Raw genomic sequence first — 24,194 nt, forward strand, 5'->3', positions numbered from 1 at the left:
TACTACAAAATCACCGAAAACTGAAGAGAAGATACATCCCCTCCCCGCAAAAGGGAAAAGTACTCTAAAAAAAAACATTTGTCTTTCAAGTGCCTCATTTCTCTTTTCTTCCAAGCATAAAACCGAATCCCAAACGTTAAATGTTCCTTGTCAGTCTTGTTTTATGGGGTTGTTATTGCATGGTTTTTAACACATGACAGACTATCAGCTGTGCTTTGTTAACATACTGGTAGCAGCTCAGTTCCCTTCTCTTTCTGCTGTAGTTGCAATAGAGTCCTTCTTTATCTTCTTTTGGTACTGCTAGTTGCTTTCCTACTCACAAGAGTAAAGTTAGATACAAGGTTGGTTTTTAATGTGGGCAAATTTTCAGCTGCCCCCCAAAAAGAGCAGTCTCGATTAGAACAAAAATTAAAATTACCTCAGTCTAGAGTCACTGACCGAAGATAGAATAGAACAGGTACTGCACTTTTTTCTTAGCCAAAAGTGTTGGCGTATGCGCAAGAGTAATTTGTTTTGCTTAACAGTGATTGGCATAGCAATTGAAAAAGATATACATTAATTTTGCTCTAGTGACTTAATTGACTTTAGTTGAATTTAGTGATTCAGTTGAATTTAGTGATTCAGTTGACTTCGTTATTTAGTTGACTTCGTGATTCAGTTGATTTTAGTGATTCAGTTGAATTTAGTGATTCAGTTGACTTCGTGATTCAGTTGACTTCGTGATTCAGTTGACTTTAGTGATTCAGTTGAATTTAGTGATTCAGTTGACTTCGTTATTTAGTTGACTTCGTTATTTAGTTGACTTCGTTATTTAGTTGACTTCGTAATTCAGTTGACTTCGTGATTCAGTTGACTTTAGTGATTCAGTTGACTTTAGCTGACTGACTGACTTAGTTGACTTATATATTTACCATCAGGTAAAAAAAAGTGATCTACAGAAAATAGTGACATTTTTTTGATATGTGATTGAACAGTTTTATAAATATTTAGGTCCTACAATATTTTTAGGATTCAGTGTGAAACTTCTTACCAAATTTTATTAAGTTTAATGTAACTCATGGCTGTTCAATCAAATTTATAGACTGACAAGAAGCATGTGATTAATTTTGTCCGGATGTGTGGTGACGAAATCCAGGCATATATCAGTATGCTTATTTTTGTGGACTTATAAAACCATTTTCAATCAACAACAAACAAAAAAATAATATTGTGTCAAAAGAGCATGTCTTGATTTGCTTAAGAAAAGTAGAAAGTGGATCTTAGCATTAACTTTTGTTACTTTGTTTGTCCTTTATTTCTCACATTGCATGAACGATGTTTCTGACAAAGAGAGAAGAATTGCTGTTTTCTGTGTCGGAATCTGTTCATCTAACACTTATCATTGGCTAGTTTTTGATCTTTAAGTATTTTTTTAGTCTTGAAAGATTTTGCATTAAAAAAATCTAAATATAAAAACGCTTATTTCAGCCAATCAGAATTATGGTAATCATAATATATCTCCACAATATTAAAATAAAAAAGATGCTTCAATTTATTTGTGTCAATTGCTGGAAAAACCAATCAAAGTCACATTTAAACAAATACCTCATCTTCAAAAACAGTCTTCTTAGCTCCGATTCCCTTAGCTAGTTAAGTTTAGCTCTTTCTCGATGCTATTTTTCTATTCGTCGATGGGCAAATGTTCAAAGCTCTAAGTATAAATGCTGGCATAACTCAAGGATCGGCCCAACTCTCTTTCTTATCCTCATCAGTGATCTCCCAAATCACATTCTAAGTTAGCTTCCTTTCTTATCCTCATCAGTGATCTCCCAAATCACATTGTAAGTTAGCTTCTTTTCTTATCCTCATCAGTGATCTCCCAAATCACATTGTAAGTTAGCTTCCTTTCTTATCCTCATCAGTGATCTCCCAAATCACATTCTAAGTTAGCTTCCTTTCTTATCCTCATCAGTGATCTCCCAAATCACATTGTAAGTTAGCTTCCTTTCTTATCCTCATCAGTGATCTCCCAAATCACATTCTAAGTTAGCTTCTCAACATATACGTTGACGACACTGCCATAGATGGCAGCACATCAGAGGCCAAGAATGAACAAGATTTCTCAGAATTTTTCTACCCCAACCTTGAGCATGTGATGCAATGGGGCAAAATGGTGGCTGGTTAATTTCAATGCATTAAAACCAAGCTTCTATCTTTTCACCTGAAACGCTCTGATACCCATTTGGTCGGTCCCAATTGATATGAACGGCTCTTGTCTTGAAGAAGCTCCCTGCTTTGACTAGCTTGTGGATCTGACCTAGCGTGAAATGAGACTTACATTAAATCTATAACCAAGGTCTCTATAAAAAATGGTCCTGTCATTCTACAACTCCAGAAGACATCTCACTCCCAACGCAATCCTCTACTTGTACAAAGGCTAAATACGTCCTAAAATGGAGTATTGTTGCCATATGTGGGAACGAGCTGCTCAGAGCACCCTATGCTGACTTCGACAAAATCGGCTTAAAAGCTTAGTAGGTGATGTCCTTTTCTCCTTATTAAGTGTTGAGCCATTATGTTGAACGAAGATGGCAGTAGTGAATCAAATTGGTGAAAAATCAATACAGTCACGATCCTGAGCGTTGAGTAATTCTCTAGAACAAAGATGGCGGCGTTAGATCGGCGAACAATCAATGTAGTCGGGATCAGCAGTTAGGACGGTGACTGATAGCGAACTTACTGGAATCCAAAATTCAGTATCTTTATAAGGAGGTTGGAGGCTTCTCATTGGTTGATTGTCTTAATGCCTGGTTATAAATAAGATCGTCCAGATTCTGGGAATCATACCCTCCATTAATATTTAATGTTGAGGATAAGTGTCCGTGTGGCTTTAGCGGCTTGGAGACTGGATAGAAAGTACTCATCAAGAATTTGTTCTTGACACTTAACCCGACAAGTGTGGGGTCGGGAACAGGCCAGTACCTTTCGGGCTGAAGTACGCCGCCTGGGTGATACCCAGGCGATCCACCCTTGCAGGCCTTGCCACCCGGCTTTCAGGTGGAGCAAGTGTATTGCTTGTCACCTGAGGCGCCTGTATCCCACTTTCCGACCTTGTGTCACATATTGCTGTGGTGGGTGGCAATTAGATATCTTCCTTCCATTAATAGCAAAAACATTTTAACACTTCTTCCTACAACCTCTTTCCCACAGAAGAGACGTTGCGAGCTTTACTCTGTTCTGTCATTACTTTCATGGCAGATGCTTATCTGAGCTTCAATCTATTGTCCCCTCATTGCTAAAGTTTTACAAAATCACTCATTTAGCTACAACCACTATCAACAATTTCCTTCACTTTCTATTTGTACCTAAATCTAAACACAGATTCCATAAAAAAAGCTTTTTTCATAGAACCCCCCAGCTTTCCAACTAACTACAATATAGTCGTCTTCAAGTCAAATGTAAACAAGTTCTTGTATAGCTCTTGTCTTAAATAATCAAATTCTGCCCAATTTTCATCACTAACAATCACTATTGTTATCCTGGTGACCCCCTCCCGTCTACTCATTAATCTTTATCCCCAAGTGACCTTCTGGCCTTGATAAGTGGTGACTCCCTTGAATAAAGGAATAAAAAAAAACAGTCTTTATTAGTTCAGCCAGACATAGTATTGCCACAAGAAAGCATCCAACAACAGCACACTCTCCAGACACTCGTCTGAGAGTTATTGTAATTACTAAGGCTAGGACAACAGCATATTCTTTTCATTGTTTTGACTCTCGAGTGTGTATCCGTTTATATCTTATATGCTTTTATATAGAGTGATGTGGTTCTCGGTTGATTAACTGTGTCTAACTGCGTCAGATATATACTCAAGTCAAAACAATAAAAAGAATATGCTGTTGTCATAGCCCTAATAATTACTAATATGAACTTATACTCAAATTCACACGCTGACTAATAAAATTTTTCTCACTTTGAACGTTCTTCAAAACACAAAACATCAATTCACCAATCTTGCTAAAATAGTTTTTAATTAACACTCAACTTGTTGTTAATGGCAACCAACTTGAAATCGTCAAGATTACAATAACCTTGCCACATGAAACAACCAAATCTTAAAACTAAAAAAAAAAAGAAGACATTGATGACTAAAAATACGAGCTTAACGTAATTTTGGTTTTCCTGTCAAATTCAAACATACTCGTTTCTCATCATTGGCCTATATTTTGGTTATCTTAAAAGTTGATAACCTGTCTTTAAAACTCAATATATTTTTGATCGTTTTGTCATTCATTTACAAGATGAGTCACGGGAAACAAACTCAGCAGTCTATCCGTCTCAGTCTATCCCTTACTCAAGGAGAGCAGGGAGCGTTCTAAAACATCCGTTTCCCGTGACTCACCCTATATTAATCTGACTATCTTAATATAAGCCTAGTTTAGCTACAAAATTACCAATGTGGCTGCAGAAAAAAAATCTAACTGACAGTACACATATACTTCTATAGTTTCATCCTGAACATAAGAACATGACAAACGCCACAACCCGGCAAAATATCAGTTTTATAGATTCATGGATTGTAAAACGAACTCCTATAATATATCGAAACAATATGGGCATCAAGCTAAACAGAGATAAAGCCCTTTTATAAGTAAATAAATATATTTATTTGAGCGATCTATATTATTGGATGTAGTTAACCGAAAACATATCGATTGGTATAGAAAATAAAAAGAGTAAGGAAGAAAACGTTTCATTAGTAGAATAGAATGAAGGATTTTATTTCTGAATTTATTTCATTGAGGGATGTTTGACTTGCTATTTGGTGTCTCTATTTCGCTAAGTACTTGAAATTGTTTTGTGTAGCAGTTTTTTTTTTACTTTTTAATTTCTTCTGCATGATGAGGTATATTATGGACTCTCCCGTCGATTCTAACATATGAGGTTCTTGCAACTTCGTCTATTTTACTCTGTGTGTGAATCGCAAATGGCATTTTAGTCCAGCCAATGATCTACGAAGAAGTCCACAAATTGTGCAAGAGTGTGGATTATAGGAGCCTATGACTGATACGGCGGACAATACTTTATTTCTTTTCCGCAATTTAATAATGTTTGCTGCTGCATTTTCATCATTTTTCATCATGCCATTGAAGCATGGAGACCTCAATTCATTATGATTAATCACAGTCTTCCCGGGCAACGGTGTTTATATCAGCAGCTAGGAGATTGCTTTTTAATTTGTCCTTGTACCTAAGTAATGGTATATATATATATATATATATATATATATATATATATATATATATATATATATATATATATATGTATATATATATATATATATATATATATATGTGAGCAAACAGTTAATGAAATATGTTAAAAACACTTTGAAATGAGTTAAAAACATATTTAATCTGAAAAGGAAACACTAGATAAATGGATAGTCCTTATATATATATATATATATATATATATATATATATATAAAGAACAAAGAATTAATAAAGCATGTTAAAAACACTTTAACAAGAGTTAAAAACATATTTAATTTCCAAAAAGGAAACACAAAAGAAATGGATTGTCCTTAATCCGTGGAATTTCGAAAGAAAAACTTTCCTTCTCATCAGAGGGTAGGAATTAGCAAAATGCGAAATCAGATTTTGTTCATAAAGTATTTAATGAAACTGCAAATGAACTATAGGGCGTACTTGCTAAAAGTAAAAAAGAAAAAAAAAGCAGTGAAGTAGAGGGAATGGGGGAAAAAAATGAAAAATGATTTCACGTGAATGGATGTTCGGTTGAAGAGTGGAAGATCTAAGGACGGTAAAATCCAGAAGTGTTCGTAAAATTGGAGTATCCAGATGGAAAGAATTCAATATATATATATATATATATATATATATATATATATCACTACTTAATTTTATCACATAGATTAATACATGAAAATATATTTTTATGCGTAAATTTTTCAGTATTTACTTAAACAGTGCTAAATACATAGGTAGAGCTAAGCCTGACGAATTCTAACGAGAATGAAACGCAAAAAATTCTGTGTAGCTTAATCGACAGATATTTTTATAACTTATATATATTATTTAATTTAATTTTTTAATAATATTAAGTGAAAGACACTAAAACTATATTAAAATTACTTATTAGTTGAATATGGATGACTATGGGTTGGGAATGTTTATAGTATGAATGTTTAAAAAAATAAATATAATAAAAGTTAATATATCGTTATATTTGATCCAAGGGAGGTAACTCTATCTCACTTTAATTAAATTAGTTTTAACTATTTACAATTATGATAAAAAGGAGTTTTCAGAAAATTTTAAAACTTAACCTAACGTAAGTATAGGTTTTGAATTGAATGATTCTAAGAAATATAACTGTAATAATAAGAAGCTTGATTATAATAGTCGACAGAATCAAATTATGTATGGTTTTCAATTCAAATCAATCGATTATTTATGATAACCGTAAAGATCAATCGTTTTTTTCTGTAGCTTAGTTTTGTATATGCAAACATGTATAATAGTTTATAATTTATTGATGTTATTGTCATTAATAAATTTACTAATTATTAAATAGAACATTTCGGTAGAAGATTCATAAATTAATGTAAATTGTTAGTACCAATAGTTGGGTTTAGTGACTTTGTTTGATAAAATTCAAAATGGCGTAATCAAAACATATTAAAGGTATATGCAGCTTTTCTTCCAATTTTCGGATTTTAATCATGTCAAATCAAACTTCATTTCCTTTTGACAGATTGATTGTTGCTATTTCTTCTGATGAGTTTGACGCACAATAGATTAACTGATTTATATAATAATTGATTGATGTTGTGCTACGAAAGGGATACTGTCAAGAATTGTATAAGTCAACTGAATTAAAGGAATACATTATAAAATGGTCAACATCATAAATTTTTGAATACAGTTTTTTGTCTTTTATTCTCTATATTGCTCTGTAATTACATTGAGCTTCTTAAATAAGGATTGGTATATATTATAAGAAAATATATTTCTACGGAGGTATATATATGTATATATATATATATAGAGAGAGAGAGAGAGAATGCACATCGATCTTAATTATCAAGAGCAAGATAGTTTTATTATTAAGAAACTGCCCGTTTGAAACATTGATTAATCTCACAAGATTATTTTCTAAAATTTGTTTCTATTATTTTTTCAGATATCGATGAATGTAAACTTTACAATGGAAATTGTGCCCAAATCTGCATCAATAATAACGGTTCATATGAATGCCGATGCAGGGAAGAACGATTCTACTTGGGCAAAGATAAACATTCATGTGAAGGTAACAGTATTTATAAACTAATAATATTTTTTTTTTTTTTTATTTACATATATTTATGCTTTCGTGTTAAGTATCCAGCTTACACGTCTCTGGATTCGCTGGCGATTTTATAAAATCCCATCCAACGAAACGAACCGAGCGTTCGTCAGCCTCTCATAGATGCAATTCTGGAAAAAAAAAATCATTTGAGGAAGTGTCAAACGTCCTGGTTGTTTCGTTAGCTGTTTTTAAATTTTTTTTTTTTTTTTTTTTTTATATAAAATCTCTAGTTAATCCATTGATTTGCAACCTGGGTACCTGAAATGAACATTTACGTGCATAGTATCTATTGTATAAAAAAGACACAAGTCAGTATTTACTAGAAATATTGCGGGGGGGGGGAGAAAAAGAGAAATAAATCGTGTGGTTATATACAATGTGCTCATGACTTGTGCTAACACAGAGAGACTTATTTTCCCGGTCATTATAAATAAATAAAAGAGTTCATTATTATCCTTAGGGTGGATAGACCTCAACCGAGTGTAAACCGTATACTCCACAACCGAGTACTTGGTTTAATTTTTTTTTCTGACATGATACACGCTGTATATTATTTACGAGGGGCGTGCAATAAGTAATGCCTCTGACTCACTTCCACTTGTTTGATCTAGCTGAAATTTTGCTTGTGCAATGATTTATATCTCTACGGGTTATGTGGCAAATTACAGCTCTGAACTAATTGTGGTTTCTGTTTTACAGGTGTTTGAACTGAGTCAGGTGTGAAATGGAGCCTGTTGAATGTCGAGCAGTGATTTGATTTTTGTATTTGAAAGGACGCACACCACAGGAGACTTTTGATGAAATGAAAGAAACTTATGGTGATAATGCCCCATCATATGACCTTGTAAAACGCTGGCATCGTAAATTCAAACATGGCCGGAAGTCTGTGGAAACAGCTCCCAAACCTGGTCGCCTCCCTTCTGCCATTCATGAGGCATCTGTCCGTCAAGTTGACGCTGCCATTTTGGAAGATCAGCGCATTACTATTCGCCAAATAGCCCAAGATGTCAAGATTAGTACAGGGTCTGTGGAAACTATCATTCATGACCATTTGCATATGTATAAGGTGTCTGCCAGATGGATTCCCAGATTGCTCACACCATTCCAGAAGCGAGAACACGTCGAGTGCTCGAGGATGAATTTGGATATGTGCCAAGAAGATGAGTCAAAGTTTTTCAAAAGACTGATTACACAGGATAGAAACCTGGGTCCATCACTATGATCCAGAGACCAAAGTCTAGTTAATGCAGTGGAAGCACTTGGACTCACCACCTCCAAAGAAGGCAAGGGTGTAGCCCTCCGCTGGCGAGGTCATGCTCACAGTTTTCTGGGACCAGGACGGAGTAGTGATTTCCTGGCAAAGGCTACCACAATTACAGGAGCCTATTATGCTTCACTTTTGAGGAAATTGAGGGAAGCTATCAAAATTAAGAGGCGGGCAAGATCAGCAAAGGTACCCTCCTCGTGCAGGACAACGCTCCGGTCTACAAATCGCATGTCGCCAGATCAGAAGCACGGGCGTGTGGTTATGAAATCCTCCCTCATCCTCCCTACTCTCCTGATCTTGCACCCTCTGACTTTCACCTCTTCCCAGCCATGAAGTTGTTTTTAAAAGGAAAGAGTTTCCCAGATGATGCAGCCTTGATTTCTGAAGTCACGTTGTGGTTAGAGGACCAACCTGAGGTATTCTACAAAAATGGTCTCCAAAGCTGCATCAAACGATGGGAAAAATGCATAACTCTGGGTGGTTCCTATGTAGAAAAAGACTAACAACTGTGCCAAGTTTCGTTGCTCTACTGCTATGGGAAGTGGGTCAGGGGCATTACTTATTGCACGGCCCTCGTATCTACCTTCGTTTTGTGTTGTACTGATGCTACACAGGAATGATGTCATACAATAAAACAGGTTGAAAATATTAGGAAAATCCTTTGCCATAATTACTGACATAACAAATGGATGATGACATCCTTTACAAAAGACAACAGACAAAACCGTTACTTGACCAGGAAGATCTAGCATCTATTATTATACTAAATCTGAGTGAATCAACATTTTTTTTGTAGAGACATTTTTTTCCCTATACACTTTAATCACGCAAAATAATGCTAAAATATATTACTTCCGGGATTGAGTTATATTTGAAAAAAAAATCAATTGTAATTATTCTAATTAGCCGTAATTTGTAATTAACTAAATATGTCACCTACTCTTCACTCGATTATCTCCACATTTTTATCACTGTTTCACTATGTTGATCCAATCATTCTTTAATATTTGTTCACGTCTGTGAACATTTAGAGAAAGACAAACTCTCTTTTTTCAGTGTTACTTCTTGTTTTATTTTGCCATTTATTTTGCATAATGTGTTTGTTCGCACTATAAACATACATGTAAATTATATATCAAAATAATAAGTCGGTCTACTTGAAGTAACGACACTCATTATTTTTTGTTTGCAAAATTTATTATTTTAAGTTACGCAAGAAAAATGTTTAAATTTTTTGGTTTCATTTTACTTCAGTTGAAGTTCTCAGAAATCAAGGAGGCCCCCTTCCTGGGGCTAACACTTGATCTCTATATAAGTTACATAGGTATCCGAATTAAATTCTTTTTACATCTCAAACACTGAGTTAGTAAAAACGTTCAAAACAATTTTCCTCTTATTTTTTATTGGAATTCATTATTGAGATGAGTATTATTTATATTAATTTATTTAATTGCGGACTATTATTCTCATTATTAGTTGTTGTTGACGTTTTGGCCAGCTATTCCTCTGGCCTTCGTCAGGTGGTAACCGCGATGGATAGGAACTTCGAATCTCCTAACTCCATTCTCAGCAATCACTGCCATCCGTAGTTGTTGTCGTCTCACCGTGAACGTCGTGAAACAACAACTAATAAAGATGAGAATAATTGTCCGCAATAAATAAATTAATATAAATAATACTCATCTCAATAGTGTTTCAAATTAAAATAATATATATATATACCATTCAGTACGGACCCGACCATGGAAGATCAGATAATAAATAAACGTGGATTTATAAGATCAAAAAATTCAACCTTGATCGTCCTTCGGGGCCCGTGGCGCAGTTGATAGAGATGGTTCCAGAGGAGCATTGTCTGAAGATAGCGGTTTCAATCCTACCCAAAGTCGGCCAAAGGCTTACTTGGCCAAAACGTGGTGAGACGACAATAACTACGGATGGCAGTGATTGCTGAGAATGCAGTTAGGAGATTCAAAGTTCCTATCCGTCACGGTTACCAGAGGAATAGTTGACCGAAACGTCGTAAAACAACAACTAATAAAGATGAGAATAATAAATAAATTAATATAATTTTCCTCTTCGCAATTGACCATTTAAATATGTTATACAGGACAAGAATTTATTTAGTCTGGTGGATTATCCAGCTTCGTGCTGTTACTTGAGGTAACATCACTTGGGGAATGCGACCATTCCTTGTAAAAGCCATCGTGGGTTAATCATAGTGGGGAGATCTTATTTGGGCCAGGAATACCATGTGATTTTGAATATTTAGCCAGGGTTTACTTGTAGGGAAAAAGGAATCCTCATGCCAGGCTGTCCTGAAAAACTCCTGTACAGATAGACCTTAGATATTCAAGGATAGTGTCTAGTAGGTATTCAAGTTCTCTCTTTTAACTGATTTGCCACAGTTTATGAATTTTTAAAGAAAATTAAAGTAGAATTAAATACTGGTATTATTTGTGCTTTCACTGATCACGTTTAATTAGTATCTAAAATGTAAATATATTGCCAAATTAGCATACTTGATAGGAATTAAAAAATAAATACTAAACTATATTTTCAAGTAATCATTTAAAAAATAAAATATAAATTCCATCTACAGTAATAATAAAGTGTAAGGTACATTTATATTAAACCAGCCTAAGTGCCTGGCGTTGCCCGGCTGTTTTGAGGTGTGTGTTGAGCAAAGAAAAAACAAAAAAAAGTGGTAGTAGGTAGACAGGCTCGAACCCATGACGTGAAGGCAGAAAAGAAAGTGAAAGAAAACCTGACATTTTATCCCTACTCCATGACGCGACCAGAAGTTCGGAATGTTAAAATTAGGCAAAGTCAATCCGACCGACATGATGAATTGCAAAAATGGCTTGCAAAAAATCGACCCCTCCTTATAGAAAACTAATTAATGCTTTTGGCCAATTTTTCGATATTTCTCATCCGAGACATCGAGCTTCAAAATGATACCGATCTGTAAAAATCCGTCGCCTTTGTCGATGATTGAAACGTCGTGTCAGACGAGTGCCACTCCCTCAGACATGAGCCCAAAAATGACTTCCATCGCCACAGGACCATTTTAATAGACAAATGCCTGAGGGAGTATCTATACACAGATGATGTTACAGAGTCTTAGCTTTATACGACAGCTAAGTCTCTCTCTCAGTCCAAAATGTTGATATCCAGCAACAAGCAAGCGCAAGATAGCCAGCAACAAGTTAAACTGCAGACCAGCTTACTGCGTGTACTAGCCTCTCGCTTTGTTTTTTTTAAATCAGAGATTTGCTTCTCCTAGAAAAGTTGCCTTCACCACGACTTACGGGAGCCCTCTCCACCGCAACACACACAAACACACATGGTGCTAGTTGGCCGTTGACCCCGAAAGAGGGTTCATTCGCCCTTTGAAAGGTCTTGTTTTTAATCCTTCAGGGAGACTAACCACCCTCCTCACCAAACAAGTCTGGTGGGGGAACCAGTTTAGTCGCCGGTGACCCAACCATGAGGCAGGTAGTACTGGATTACCTGGTACCAGTAGCATATGACATGACCTGACATACATACATACATTTAAACAGACAGGTGAGATTTATATTATAGATTATAAACGAATAGAGTACATTTATATTTATTATTTTAATTGGAATTCATTATTGAGATGAGTATCATTTTATTAATTTATTTATTGTGGACTATTATCCTCATCAGAAAGATGAGGATAATAGTCCGCAATAAATAAATTAATAAAGTACATTTATATTATTTTATAGTTTCGCTTAGCACTGTGTATATAAGCTATTATTACACTCATGTTATTGTCAGTAATCCAGGATCTTGCTTGTCTGTGAATAAAACCACTATGATGGCCATGCTTGTATTCTAATAAAATTCTATGGTCACCCTCTCCAAACGCTCACGAAAAACATTCGTCTAGCTGAAATCACTGTCAATAATTTTCCCCACTCTTTATCTGTGCCTAATTCTAAACGTAGATTCCATGAACAAAGCTTCTAAGAACTGCACGCCTGTGGAACTCTCTTATTTATTGCAAAAAAAAAAAAGACCACTCACATAAAAGATCAGAGAGGCAAGTTACTTTCGTGTTAAAAAAAAAAGACTTATTACACCCAACCACATTATGTGCGATACCTTCTCTTGAGAACCACACCTTAGACACGTCTTTTCTTGCTTAAAGTTTCGTGAAACAAAGAGACAGAAAATTCCCGGCCTGAAACAATGTGGTGTCTTCAACTTCCCTTCTGGGGGTCATCTTTAACCTTTAAGGTGTCACTCAAACTTTTCCACTTAAACACAAACCTCATTATGTTACAATACAGAACGTCACAGAAAACATCAGGGAGAAAGATTACTTTACTGAGAGATAGATAGACAAAGACTAGTATGTATTGACAGCTTCTCTCATTACACCACGTATACACTGTGAACACTGCCTCGGTTGGGGACCACTCCCTAAATCTGTGTTTCCTGCTTGAATTATCACGAAACAAAGAGGCAGAAAATTACTGTTCAGAAGTCACATGGTTTCATCGAATTTCATCCTCTGATCTTTAAAGTGTCACTCTAACTTCTCCATTTAAACACGTGCCGTTAGCATGTAACAATTACACATCATATCATCATAAAGGATAAGAATATTTGATATTCTATTTCCTTAATTTTAGCAGCACGTGGGTAGAATAATAAAAAGTAATTCCCGATGCATGTGGTGGTTGCTAACATTCGCCATGTACCCGTTAGCAGTACAGACAAGTGCAAAGTAACAAAACAGTCAAAATGGTTATGAGGAACACTAAAACATTTCAGTTATTTATAGATTGTCTACGACGAACTATAAAGGAGTAAACGTGACATTCCAACATAAATCTATAATATAAATCTCACCTATCTCTTTAAATGTATGTATGTCAGGTCATGTCATATGCTACTAGTACCATGTAACCCAGAACTACCTGCCTCATGGTCGGGTCACCGGCGACTAAACAGGTTCCCCCACCAGACTTGTTTGGCGAGGAATGTGGCTAGTCTACCTGAAGGATTAAAAACAAGACCTTTCAAAGAGTGAATGAACCCTCTTTCGGGGTCAACGGCCAACTAGCACCATGTGTGTTTGTGTGTATTGGGGTGGAGAGGACTCCCATAAGCCGTGGTGAAGGCAACCTTTTTAGGAGAAGCAAATCTCTGATTCAAAATAACATAAAGCGGGAGACCAGCACCCGCATTAAGCTGGTCTGCAGTTTAACTGGTTGCTGGCTATCTTGCTCTTGCTTGTTATTGGATCTCAACATTTTGAACTGAGAGAGAGAGACTTAGCTGTCGTATAAAGCTAAGACTCTGTAACATCATCTGTGCATAGATACTCCCTCAGGAGTCCTGTGGCGATGGAAGTCAGTTTTGGGCTCATGGAATTTAAGTGTCTGAGGGACTGGCACTCGTCTGACAAGACGCTGCAATCATTATGTATGTATGTATGTATGTACATGTATGTGATCATCAATCATCATATATGTATGTTTGTATGTCTGCCTAAAACTTTTGACAGAGGCAACAGATTTTCACGATATCAGTATCGTTGTGAAGCTTGACTCTTTGGACGACAAATATCGAAAAATTAGCCAAAAACATTAATTCCTTCACCTTCAACTGAGCACTTGTCTACAGGGAGGGGTAGCTTTTTTTCACTGATATTTTCGAAAGTTATCCCTCTTTTTGATTGTATAGCCTTCCGGTTTGGATATGGGTGCAACAGCAAAGACGTCACGTTTTTTTTTTTTTTGTTCTTTGCCTCCTTCACATTACTGGTTCGAGCCTGCCTAGTTACTACCACGTTTTTTTTTATTTTCTCAACACACTCCCCTAAACATCTGGGCAACGCCGGGTAACCAGGCTAGTTGAATATAAAGAATAGATTGTTCGCAAATAACTTAAAAATGCCCTTTTCTCTTCCCTGCACCCCCCTTCCCACAGAAGAGACGTTGCGAGCTTGTATCTGCTTTATCGTTATTTTTATAGCAAGTGCTCGCCTGAGCTCCAACCTATGGTCCCCCCTTTTCCAAACTTTCATGAAAAATACTCGTCTAGTTGAAACCACTTTCAATAATTTTCCCCACTCTTTATCTGTGCCTAATCCTAAACGTAGATTCCATGAACAAAGTTTCATTCTTAGAACTGAACGCCTGTGGAACCCTCTTCCCTGGTTTCCAGCTGACTACAATTTGGTAGTCTTCAAGTCCAACTTAAACAAGTTCTTGATGAACCGACCCCTTAAGTAATCCAATTTACCAAATTTTCATTACTAACGATTACTACGATATTATCCCATTGACTACTGTACACTCAATAGCCATTATCCTCGAGTGGCCTCCAGTCCTTGATAAGTGGTAACTCCTATATAAAAAAAATGCACAAGTTATTTCTATAAAAAAATGTAACAAGAGAATGTGCCAAGCATGAAATAAAGACTTACATTTTTCTGTTACATCTTTCTTGTTAAAGCAGCCAACCAGTGATTGAAGGTGAAATCCAATCTTATTTCTCAACCACATGTGGTATAAGAGTTCCCAACAAAATCTCATGTCACCACCAAATTTGGGAATCTTACTGTTTTTTACTAAATTGTCATCTAGAAACCAGTTTCTCTTGAGGAAAATAACTCTGATCACGGCCATTGTATGCACTCTTATGAAGCAACAATGTCTGTTTCATGAAGGTCATAGTCAAAGTTCCCAACGTAGTTCTGTCTTTCGTGTGATCTTGTAAATCGCTGGTGCTGATATTCCTCCGTTTCCAAATTTCTTTTCATTACATCTTGGAATCTTAGTCGGAACATTCCTTGATTACTCATTTCTTCACACGTTTACCGTCAAAGTTGTCCATTATTGAAGGATGTTGACGTGATTCTGTCAAGAAAATGATTCAGTTGTTGCTTGCCGAAGTTGAAAAAAATACCGAAAAGAAGCATACGGAAGACACACAAGGCGCAAGACAGATAAAAGATAATGTTATTAAATTCCGCGATAACACAAGAAAAGTCTTTTGCAAAAATAATTGCGTTTTGTGGCTTGATAAAAAAAAAAAAAATCCCAATTATTAATGAGTTCTTTTAACGTCAGAACAGATGGCTAACTGAATTGTAAATCACATTCAAAATTGCTTCCTGGTAACACCAAGGCAATAAAATTTGTGGACAGCCACAATAGCTTTGACTCTCAAAAAATGTACTGATGATTGGAAGACCTCGCCAGAAATAATTTGGAGAGATTAGAAGTGCTAAATAATGTGTTCTTGAACATGAGTTAAGGAAAGGAAAGTATGTAGACAGTTCATGTGTACAAAATGCTCATCTCGCATGTGGGATGCAATTTGAATTGAGTGTCACCAACTCATTAGTGAGGAATCCTTCTCTGCATTCTAATTTCAATTAACTCTCACTGCTACTACTATCATTTTCACAACTACTACCACCACCATCACCACTACCACCATGCCTACTACGATTACTATAAGGTGGAATGATAGATTTGTCATCCTAAAGAAGACAACACTACTGCTTTATTTTCAAACTTTTATTGAAAAAAATCAATTCCGGTAACGTGATTATACACTAGAGCTGACATCTATTCAATGTAGTCGCCTTCAGCCTCAATCACCACCTTGATATGGGTCCAAAACTAGGAGCATGCCTTTTCCATGAGTGCCGGTGGGAGCTCAGCGAATACTTGGGAGATGGCCACGATCACTTGGCTTTGGTGCTGTGGGAGGTCATGTTGATGATGTTCTCAATGTATGACGAAACGAAGTAGTCCAGCGAGTTCAGGGCGGAGGATTGGGGGTGGGGACAGTAGGAGGGTACAAAGTTGTAGCACTCCTTCTGAAGTCAAGCCTGGATTTTTTGGGACTTGTGGGCTGGCGCCGAGTCCTGCTGTCATACCCAGGGTCTGCCAGCGACCACCTTATTGTACTAGGGGATCACCACACTCTTCAGCACATCCAGGTACACTTTGATGTTGACTTTCAAGCCGATTTTAAAGATGTTAGGTGGCATGATGAGGCCTTCACTTGAAACTACACCAAAGAGCTTAACCGTGGCCGGAAACTTTGGTAAGCTGTTCGGATTTGCGTTTTGAGGGTACTGATAATGGTCCTGTTGTCATTTAGATCGGTAGAGAGCACGAGTCGTACAGTGGCGCATCTCCGATCTCGCTCCTTGAACATTGTGTCATATTCAGACATGATAGAAGGATCCTATCGCTCTTGGGATTTGTACACAACTGGCCAACTAGTAGATGGTCTGCAACAAAAAGAAAGATAACCTGTTTTCATCAAACGGAAATGGAATCATGTCGTCTTTCTATGGAGACAATTTTATCATTGCACCGTGTATTAGAAGCATGAGTAGTCAACCAAAATGCTTCATAAATCTTGTAAATAATAATCACAACACTACTACTACTACTACTACTAATAATAATAATAATAATAATAATAATAATATGCACAGCACATTGTAATGATTCACTTAACCTAATTCTTTCTGCAGCTATCGTTGATTTTGTTTGGCTGTGGGATGCATATCTTATGTGACGAGAGAGGTAGACAATTTATAAACACTTCATCAGATTAATCGAAATCACTTTTGTCACCCGTCCAATTTCTCACTCCACTAGGTTCTGTGATGATGATGATGATGATGAGGAGGATAATAATAATAATAATAATAATAATAATAATAATGATAATAATAATAATAATAAAACTTCAGGTGCAGGTCTACAGGCTGTCATAAATAGAAACTTGCCCACAATCAGCTCAGGTCACGTTTTATTGGCATAAAGCAAAAAATAAACGTTTGCATCTAAGTCATGAACAGGCCGTTTTAAAAGGCACTATTCAACTCCTGTTATTGCCTTGGCGTAGTTCAATATATTTTCTCTCATTTACGTTATATGGCACAATAGACTTATATTTAAAGTCCATATTTACTTGTCTTTGATCCAGAGCAGAGTTAGATACAAGACCGGTTTTTAATGTTAGGAGAATCTAGCTCCTCAAAACGGTGCACTTTAGATTAACACAAAAATAAAAATTGCCTTCGTCTAGACCGATGTGAAAACAGAACAAGTGTAGTATCAGAACAGATACTACACTTTGAATTATTTGCTATAAGGTACAAATTACGAAATTAGGTACAAGACTACCAAAAGTGCAACGTGTTGTTGGTCATTTTCTATCTATCCTACTCTTAGCTAGAATCATAACAGGAGCATTCTGGATTGAGACAAAGGCGATAATTGCATAGTCTAGAAAGATTTCTCCTTTATTAGCAAAAGGCAGTAACATTAGAACACATACTACACTTTGCTCATAGCCAAAAGTCAAGGACTTGTATTTAAAGAAAAGAGCAATCTAAGGTAGAAGATATTTAGTTCCCTGCTAAAATATAAAAAATATATAATTTTTTTTAATTACTTCTATTCGCCTCCAAACAAAATATATTGCCACTGATGCATTAAAATTTTTGTATATCGGTACAGTTAGGGAAACAGGAAACAGGGAGGGAATTTCAAAGGTAAGCAGTCTGAGGAAAAGAAGTTATCAGAATAGGAAAGCTTCCGTCATCTATGGGACGAAGGGGTGAGATTTTGCCGCTAGGTGGGTGGATCTGGGGTATTTACATTGAGGAACGTACAAGGGCAGTAAGTTCATTGGAGCACATTCCATTAGAAGTACTTGTGAAAGAAACAAAGAGATGCAAAATTGTGACGATATGATGATTGGCAGACAGTGCAGGATCTATTAAGTAAGAAATTCTTTTTTTTACCTTTTGTCGAAGAGGAAGAGAGTAGCGACTGGTGCACCACCCAGATGTGATAACAATACTTCATACATGCATTCATAGTGGTTTAAATGTTACCTGCAACACATCTGAATAGCATGTCACGTAAACAACTGTGTTGTATACAGGTCTCATAATAATAATAATTTGTTGTGGTAATTGCAATGGAGTTGATCTCCATTTCCGCTTTTTTTTTTTTTTTAGTATAGCTGTCGTAGTAAAGTTGATTCATCTTCTTTCTTCTTAAGCTTGGCAGTTGTCGTAATAGTAGTTGTAATAGTCCCTATTTACAATGCCTCCCCACGGGACAGAGTTAGACACCAGGGTCGTTTTTTAACATGGAGAAAAGGAACAAAAATAAAAATTGTCTCAGTCGTGAAGGATTTCTCCTCCACTGACAGAGAACAAGAAATTGAAGTGCAGCATCTGAAGAACAGATACTACACTTTGAGGTATTTATTTGCTCCCCCACTGAGAAAATTAGGCACAAGGCCGATTTTTAAAGTGAGGAGTGAAGGGGAAATGGGGACCAACTCCCCGGGGAGTAGGGGAGCTGGATAGTGACAATTGGTATGAAGGGTTGCCCCTACATTGACCAAGGTCTTATATGTGGGGTTTCCCCCACATATGGTCTTTGCTTGCAGTATGTATTTATTTGCTTCCCCACTGAGCAAATTAGGCACAAGGCCGTTTTTTAATGTGGAGAGAGAGGGAGGGGGAGGGAAAAGGGGAACAGCTCCCGATGGGTGGGAAATGGGAGCTGTATAGTGACAATTGGTATGAAGGGTTGCCCCTACATTGACCAAGGTCTAATATGTGGGGTTACCCCCACATATGGTCTTTGCTTGCAGTATCTGCCGGAACAGATGCTACACTTTGATCTTGTCCCGAAGGCCAAGTTGTAATAGTCATTATAGGTTGACAGAATAACAACACTATACAAACTGATTTAATATTGTTTTTGTTTTTTAATTTATTTTTCTTTCAAATTATTCTTACCTGACAGAAATATTACACATTTTCCTCAGACTCCATGGGGGGAGTAGGGGAGCGACTTCAAAACACGCCTGTTCCTTCTTACAGATACAATCCAAAGATCAGATTAGCTACCAGTGGTACATTATAGTTAATAAGAAAGAATGATGTGATAAAAACGAATATTAAAAAAAATAACTGTTACCAAAGGCAATAAAGATTTCTTTTTTACTTACCTGCATACTACTTTCTTGTTTAGTTTAAAGTTATGGACATGCACTTTGTGATCATCTTGATCGTTTTGTAGGTCCAAAGTTTTTGTTCGATTTCGTCAGTACTGCAATAAAGAAACTCTTCTTTTAACTACACCAACAAATACAGATGATAAACAAATAACAGATCTTGATTTATTTATTGGAGATTAAAATCGTACTTGTTCTCCGAAGTCAAATATCAGACTTACAAAATGATATTTGTCCCTAACCAAACTGAAACATGAGTACAATCAGCATGATCATTTAGCACACAACCCTGAGACTCACCTTGCCTAGAGAGACACATCAACCCAACTGATCGCAAACTCTTAGATAAACAAATTTTTTCCTTGAAAGTCTAACTTCAACTCCTTGCTTCATCCTTATAGGGTTAGTTCTAACTGGCTTCTGTTCTTATCTCCTGGGGTTTCCTCACTCCTGAAAGATTCTGGCCTGTGTTAATAGTCACCATTCGACTACCCAGAGAAATAAAAACTAGACACAAGGGCTTATCTGCAGATAATCTTATTTTTCATACATGATCGAGGATACTGAAATCTTGACCTAAAATGCACCAAACATTGATGTTATCGTTTTTTTTTCTATTCCTTTTGAAACTCAATCATGTTCTGCAAAGGTAAAAAACAAAAAGAACAATTTTCCTCTATAAAACAACCAAATCAACACCATGAATAGACATTTGAAGCTATAAAAGAAACTTGAAGCATGAAAACTTAAAAAAAAAAAAATACTGGATTTAGCATTGAATATCTTGAAAAAGATTGATATTCCGTAAAAGAAAACAACAAAACCAGGTCATAGTGCTTTTCTAGTCGGCACTTTCCCGGGTGATAGTACAGAAAATTGAACTCAGGGTTAGCTGCTTGCGAGAATACTCTATCAGCATTTGCTAAATATCAAGGTCTTCTGCCCCGTTGAATAGAGATGAATGTCTTTTGAAGAATTTCTGGCGTAGATGAGTCCATCACTGCCGAGCTAATGTCTCGACTCTATGTTCGATTATTTTGCCTCTGAATTTATCACCGCCAGTTAAAGGACTACGTTGTTTGAAGTAATTCTAACTTCCTCTTCTCATTTCTATCATAATGCAACTTAATCATCTTCTGTTCTTTTTACCTCCCTACATCAAGTGGCTTCATGCCTTATCTTGAGCGACTTTTATAATATATATATATATATATATATATATATATATATATATATATATATATATATATATATATATATATATATATATCTTAGCTAATACGCGAAGATCGTCATGTAATAAGACCACTCTGACTGACGCTAAAAGCATTTAACAAGAATAAATGTTTAAAATTCAACTTGTATCTCTCGTGGTTCGCGGTAGCCTAGTGGTTCGAATCCTTGCTAATGAAGCCAGACATGACTTCTGTGTTCGAGTCTCTCGACTGGCATTAATCCTGACACCCTGCACTGATAATTCCCGAAAGGATGAAACATTAGTGTCTGTAGGTATTTAATAATTATCATAGTAAATAATATATAAAAACTAAAAATAAATAAATAAAAAATTGAACGAAAGACGTCCTATTTCATTTTATTGATAGACAAGATGACCCAATTTAGTAAAACTTTCTATCTATATTTGAAACACTTTTAAATGACTTGAATTATAATATCGTTACTATCGTCATCGTCTGAACCCATGACAACTGTTTTCACTCTTTTCCTTTTCATCCCCTTAGTGTATTCATACGCTCCTCTATATCATTATATTACTCCTTTCTTCTTATCACTTTCTCTAACTTTTCCCTAAACCTACCGCTTTAACCCTTCCCACTTCTTTAACGGAAACTTGATTTTTGTAATTAACTTAAACCCATAAGAACTTCATGCCAGTCTTGACATTTTTTCTCTTCTCAAAATTTGAAATGTCTGGAACCTTTTTAATTTTTGTATTTTAATTTTTCTTGCTTGATGAAATCAAATATTATTGAAACGGCCTGCGCATTGCAGCAAGATATAGCTGTATTTACATAAAAAATAAAAAATAATTTGCTCTCTTTGATTGAGCACTATCAACGACCCTTGTTGAAATTCAATTATTCTAAATTTTTTGGTATCTTTCTACCTGGAATATATATATATGTATATATTTGTAGTCATCGACATACAGTCCTGTTTCGTTGTATCACAACTCATCAGTGCCGCTAGACTACCATCTCTCCCAAGCCAAGGATTGAACCTAGAACCGTCGTGTTGACAGTTCTCCCACTCGACCATGGAATCGACGCCCGTAAATAACTCGTCGGAATGTCTATTTAAATAGACACCCGCCACCACTTTTATAGTGCTCAAATCGCCTGTTCGTAAACAAACAAACAACGAGCGTTGCATATATATATGTATATGTATATATATACATATATATATATATATATATATATGTATATATATATGTATATGTATATATAATTAATTGAAAATAATTATTTTAATACTTACAGACTAGTGTTTCATGCTTACGCAATCATCAGTGCAGGAGATTACCATCAATGCTGGTCAAAGGATTCGAACCTTGCCATGATTGCACCTTTGAATCCATTAGCAAGAAACATACCCTAGGGCCACCGTTCACCACTGCAGAATTAAGGGAGCTTAACATTTGATACATGCATTGATTTTAGAGTGATCAAGTAAGAGGAAGTCTTGTTCTCGCACGCAAGACTAGATGACCGACTTTGTTCATTTCCCAGACAGTGCTCAATACAATTTTTTATTTCTTAAATGTGCGAAAATAGTTATAATTTATAAATAATTATTTGTATTTACCTACAGACACTAGTGTTTCAGATTTATTTAATCATCAGTGCAGGAAGGAGATAACGATCAACACTTATCGTAGTATTTGAACCCCGCCATGAAGCCACCTTTGACTTCATTAGCAAGGAATATACCCCAACACCACCATTCATCGGCACAGAATTAAGGGAAATGTTAACATTAATGAAGCTTAACGTTTAATACAGACGATTTTAGAGTGATCAAATAACAGGAAGTCACTATCTTGCACACAAGGTTAGCTGACTGACTTTATATAACAAGGCAAAAATTTCTTTGAATTTTGATTACGTTAAAATTCTTCTACTAATTTATTCAATAAAATTTTCTATAATTAAAGATCACTGAATAGGAGACCCCCCCCCAAAAAAAAAAAATATTCTTAAAACAAGGGAGGTAACTCTGGTTTGAAGCATATAACTTTATTTTGTGGAACAAAACACAAGATGTAGAATATTTCAGTGTTTGTCAAAATAATAGACAAAATAACTCATGATTATGGATCCTATCTTTTTGTTAGAAGAACAGCTATGCTTAATTATTAATGTTGATTATTCAAATATGCCAACTCCAGATAAAACATTTCAGAAGATTTTTGTTGTAGCACATCTGCTTTAAATAAAACTCATTAATCCCATAGACATCAATGAAATATAGATAAAACTGTTGTAAAAGTATATATATCATCTATTATATAAAGTGCAGTTAGGACTTTCTCTATTTTTTTTAACCAGTATAGTTCCATAAATAAAAGGTATATATATATATATATATATATATATATATATATATATATATATATATATAATTCTGATGCATATGCGTTTTAATACTTATTGGAACATGCTTCCAGAAAAATATTAGTTTAATTCGAATTTGCCAATTTTTATATTTTATTCGCTCAGCCGCGCTCTCTATGTTTAGTTAGCTCAGTGGAAGAGTAGGAGTGATTAACCTGCTCCTACAGTCATGTCCTCATCCTTCAACTCAGAACACCAGAAAAGAATCATAGAAGAGAATAAATAGAATGAGGGTCAGTTTTATTTTCTTTTTCTTTTAATTAATTTCTTGTGAGAAAATATTTACATTTTTATAGAAAGATAAACGAATAACAAAATGCGTTCTTTAAAGAGATCGGTTTCGAAATAAAATCAGTTGAACATTTTACAAAATGTTGAAACTTTAATCACATAAATTATTTCCAGTTTTTTTTTTTTTTTTTGGCAAATTATAACTTTTTAAAATAGGATTCTGAAACTTAAATGTATTCATTCCATTATGGAATAGTAAAAGAATATTATGGGAACACACAAACAATATTTAGTCCGTTTATATATAGATACTGGTGTTCTGCATCGGCTCTAATTGTAATAATCCAGATCAAATTCTATTCTTCGTCTGTGTATCTAAAACCAAACAAACTTCCATAAGCAGCGCTTCTTTTCAATAACTTCCCATCCATTAAATGCAATACCATTGGAACTGCTTCATTGCTGATTACAGCATAGTCACCTTCAAGTATAATGTCAACAAATATTTGTCAAGCCACCCTTCTAACTAATCAAATCACGTCCTTTTCAACCCCCATACATATCAATAATCTTATTAACCCTTATCCTCGTGTGGCACTTGGCCTTGATAAGTAGTGACTCCTTAGTATAAAAAATACATACTCTAA

At 35.5% G+C, this 24,194-nt stretch overlaps 1 protein-coding gene across 1 annotated transcript in view; it reads left to right on the forward strand.

The window, feature by feature from the left end:
- The window catches only part of LOC145261966 (uncharacterized), a 620,004-nt gene that overhangs the window by 254,855 nt on the left and 340,955 nt on the right, over positions 1 to 24,194 (forward strand). The window contains exon 16 of the mRNA XM_080119795.1: positions 7,189 to 7,314. Coding sequence (XP_079975921.1) covers positions 7,189 to 7,314 — 126 coding nt within the window. The remainder of the gene's footprint in view (positions 1 to 7,188; positions 7,315 to 24,194) is intronic.

Source organism: Euprymna scolopes, chromosome 3, assembly GCF_053919585.1.
Source record: "Euprymna scolopes isolate OS-2025 chromosome 3, ASM5391958v1, whole genome shotgun sequence".
Classification (NCBI taxonomy): domain Eukaryota; kingdom Metazoa; phylum Mollusca; class Cephalopoda; order Sepiida; family Sepiolidae; genus Euprymna; species Euprymna scolopes.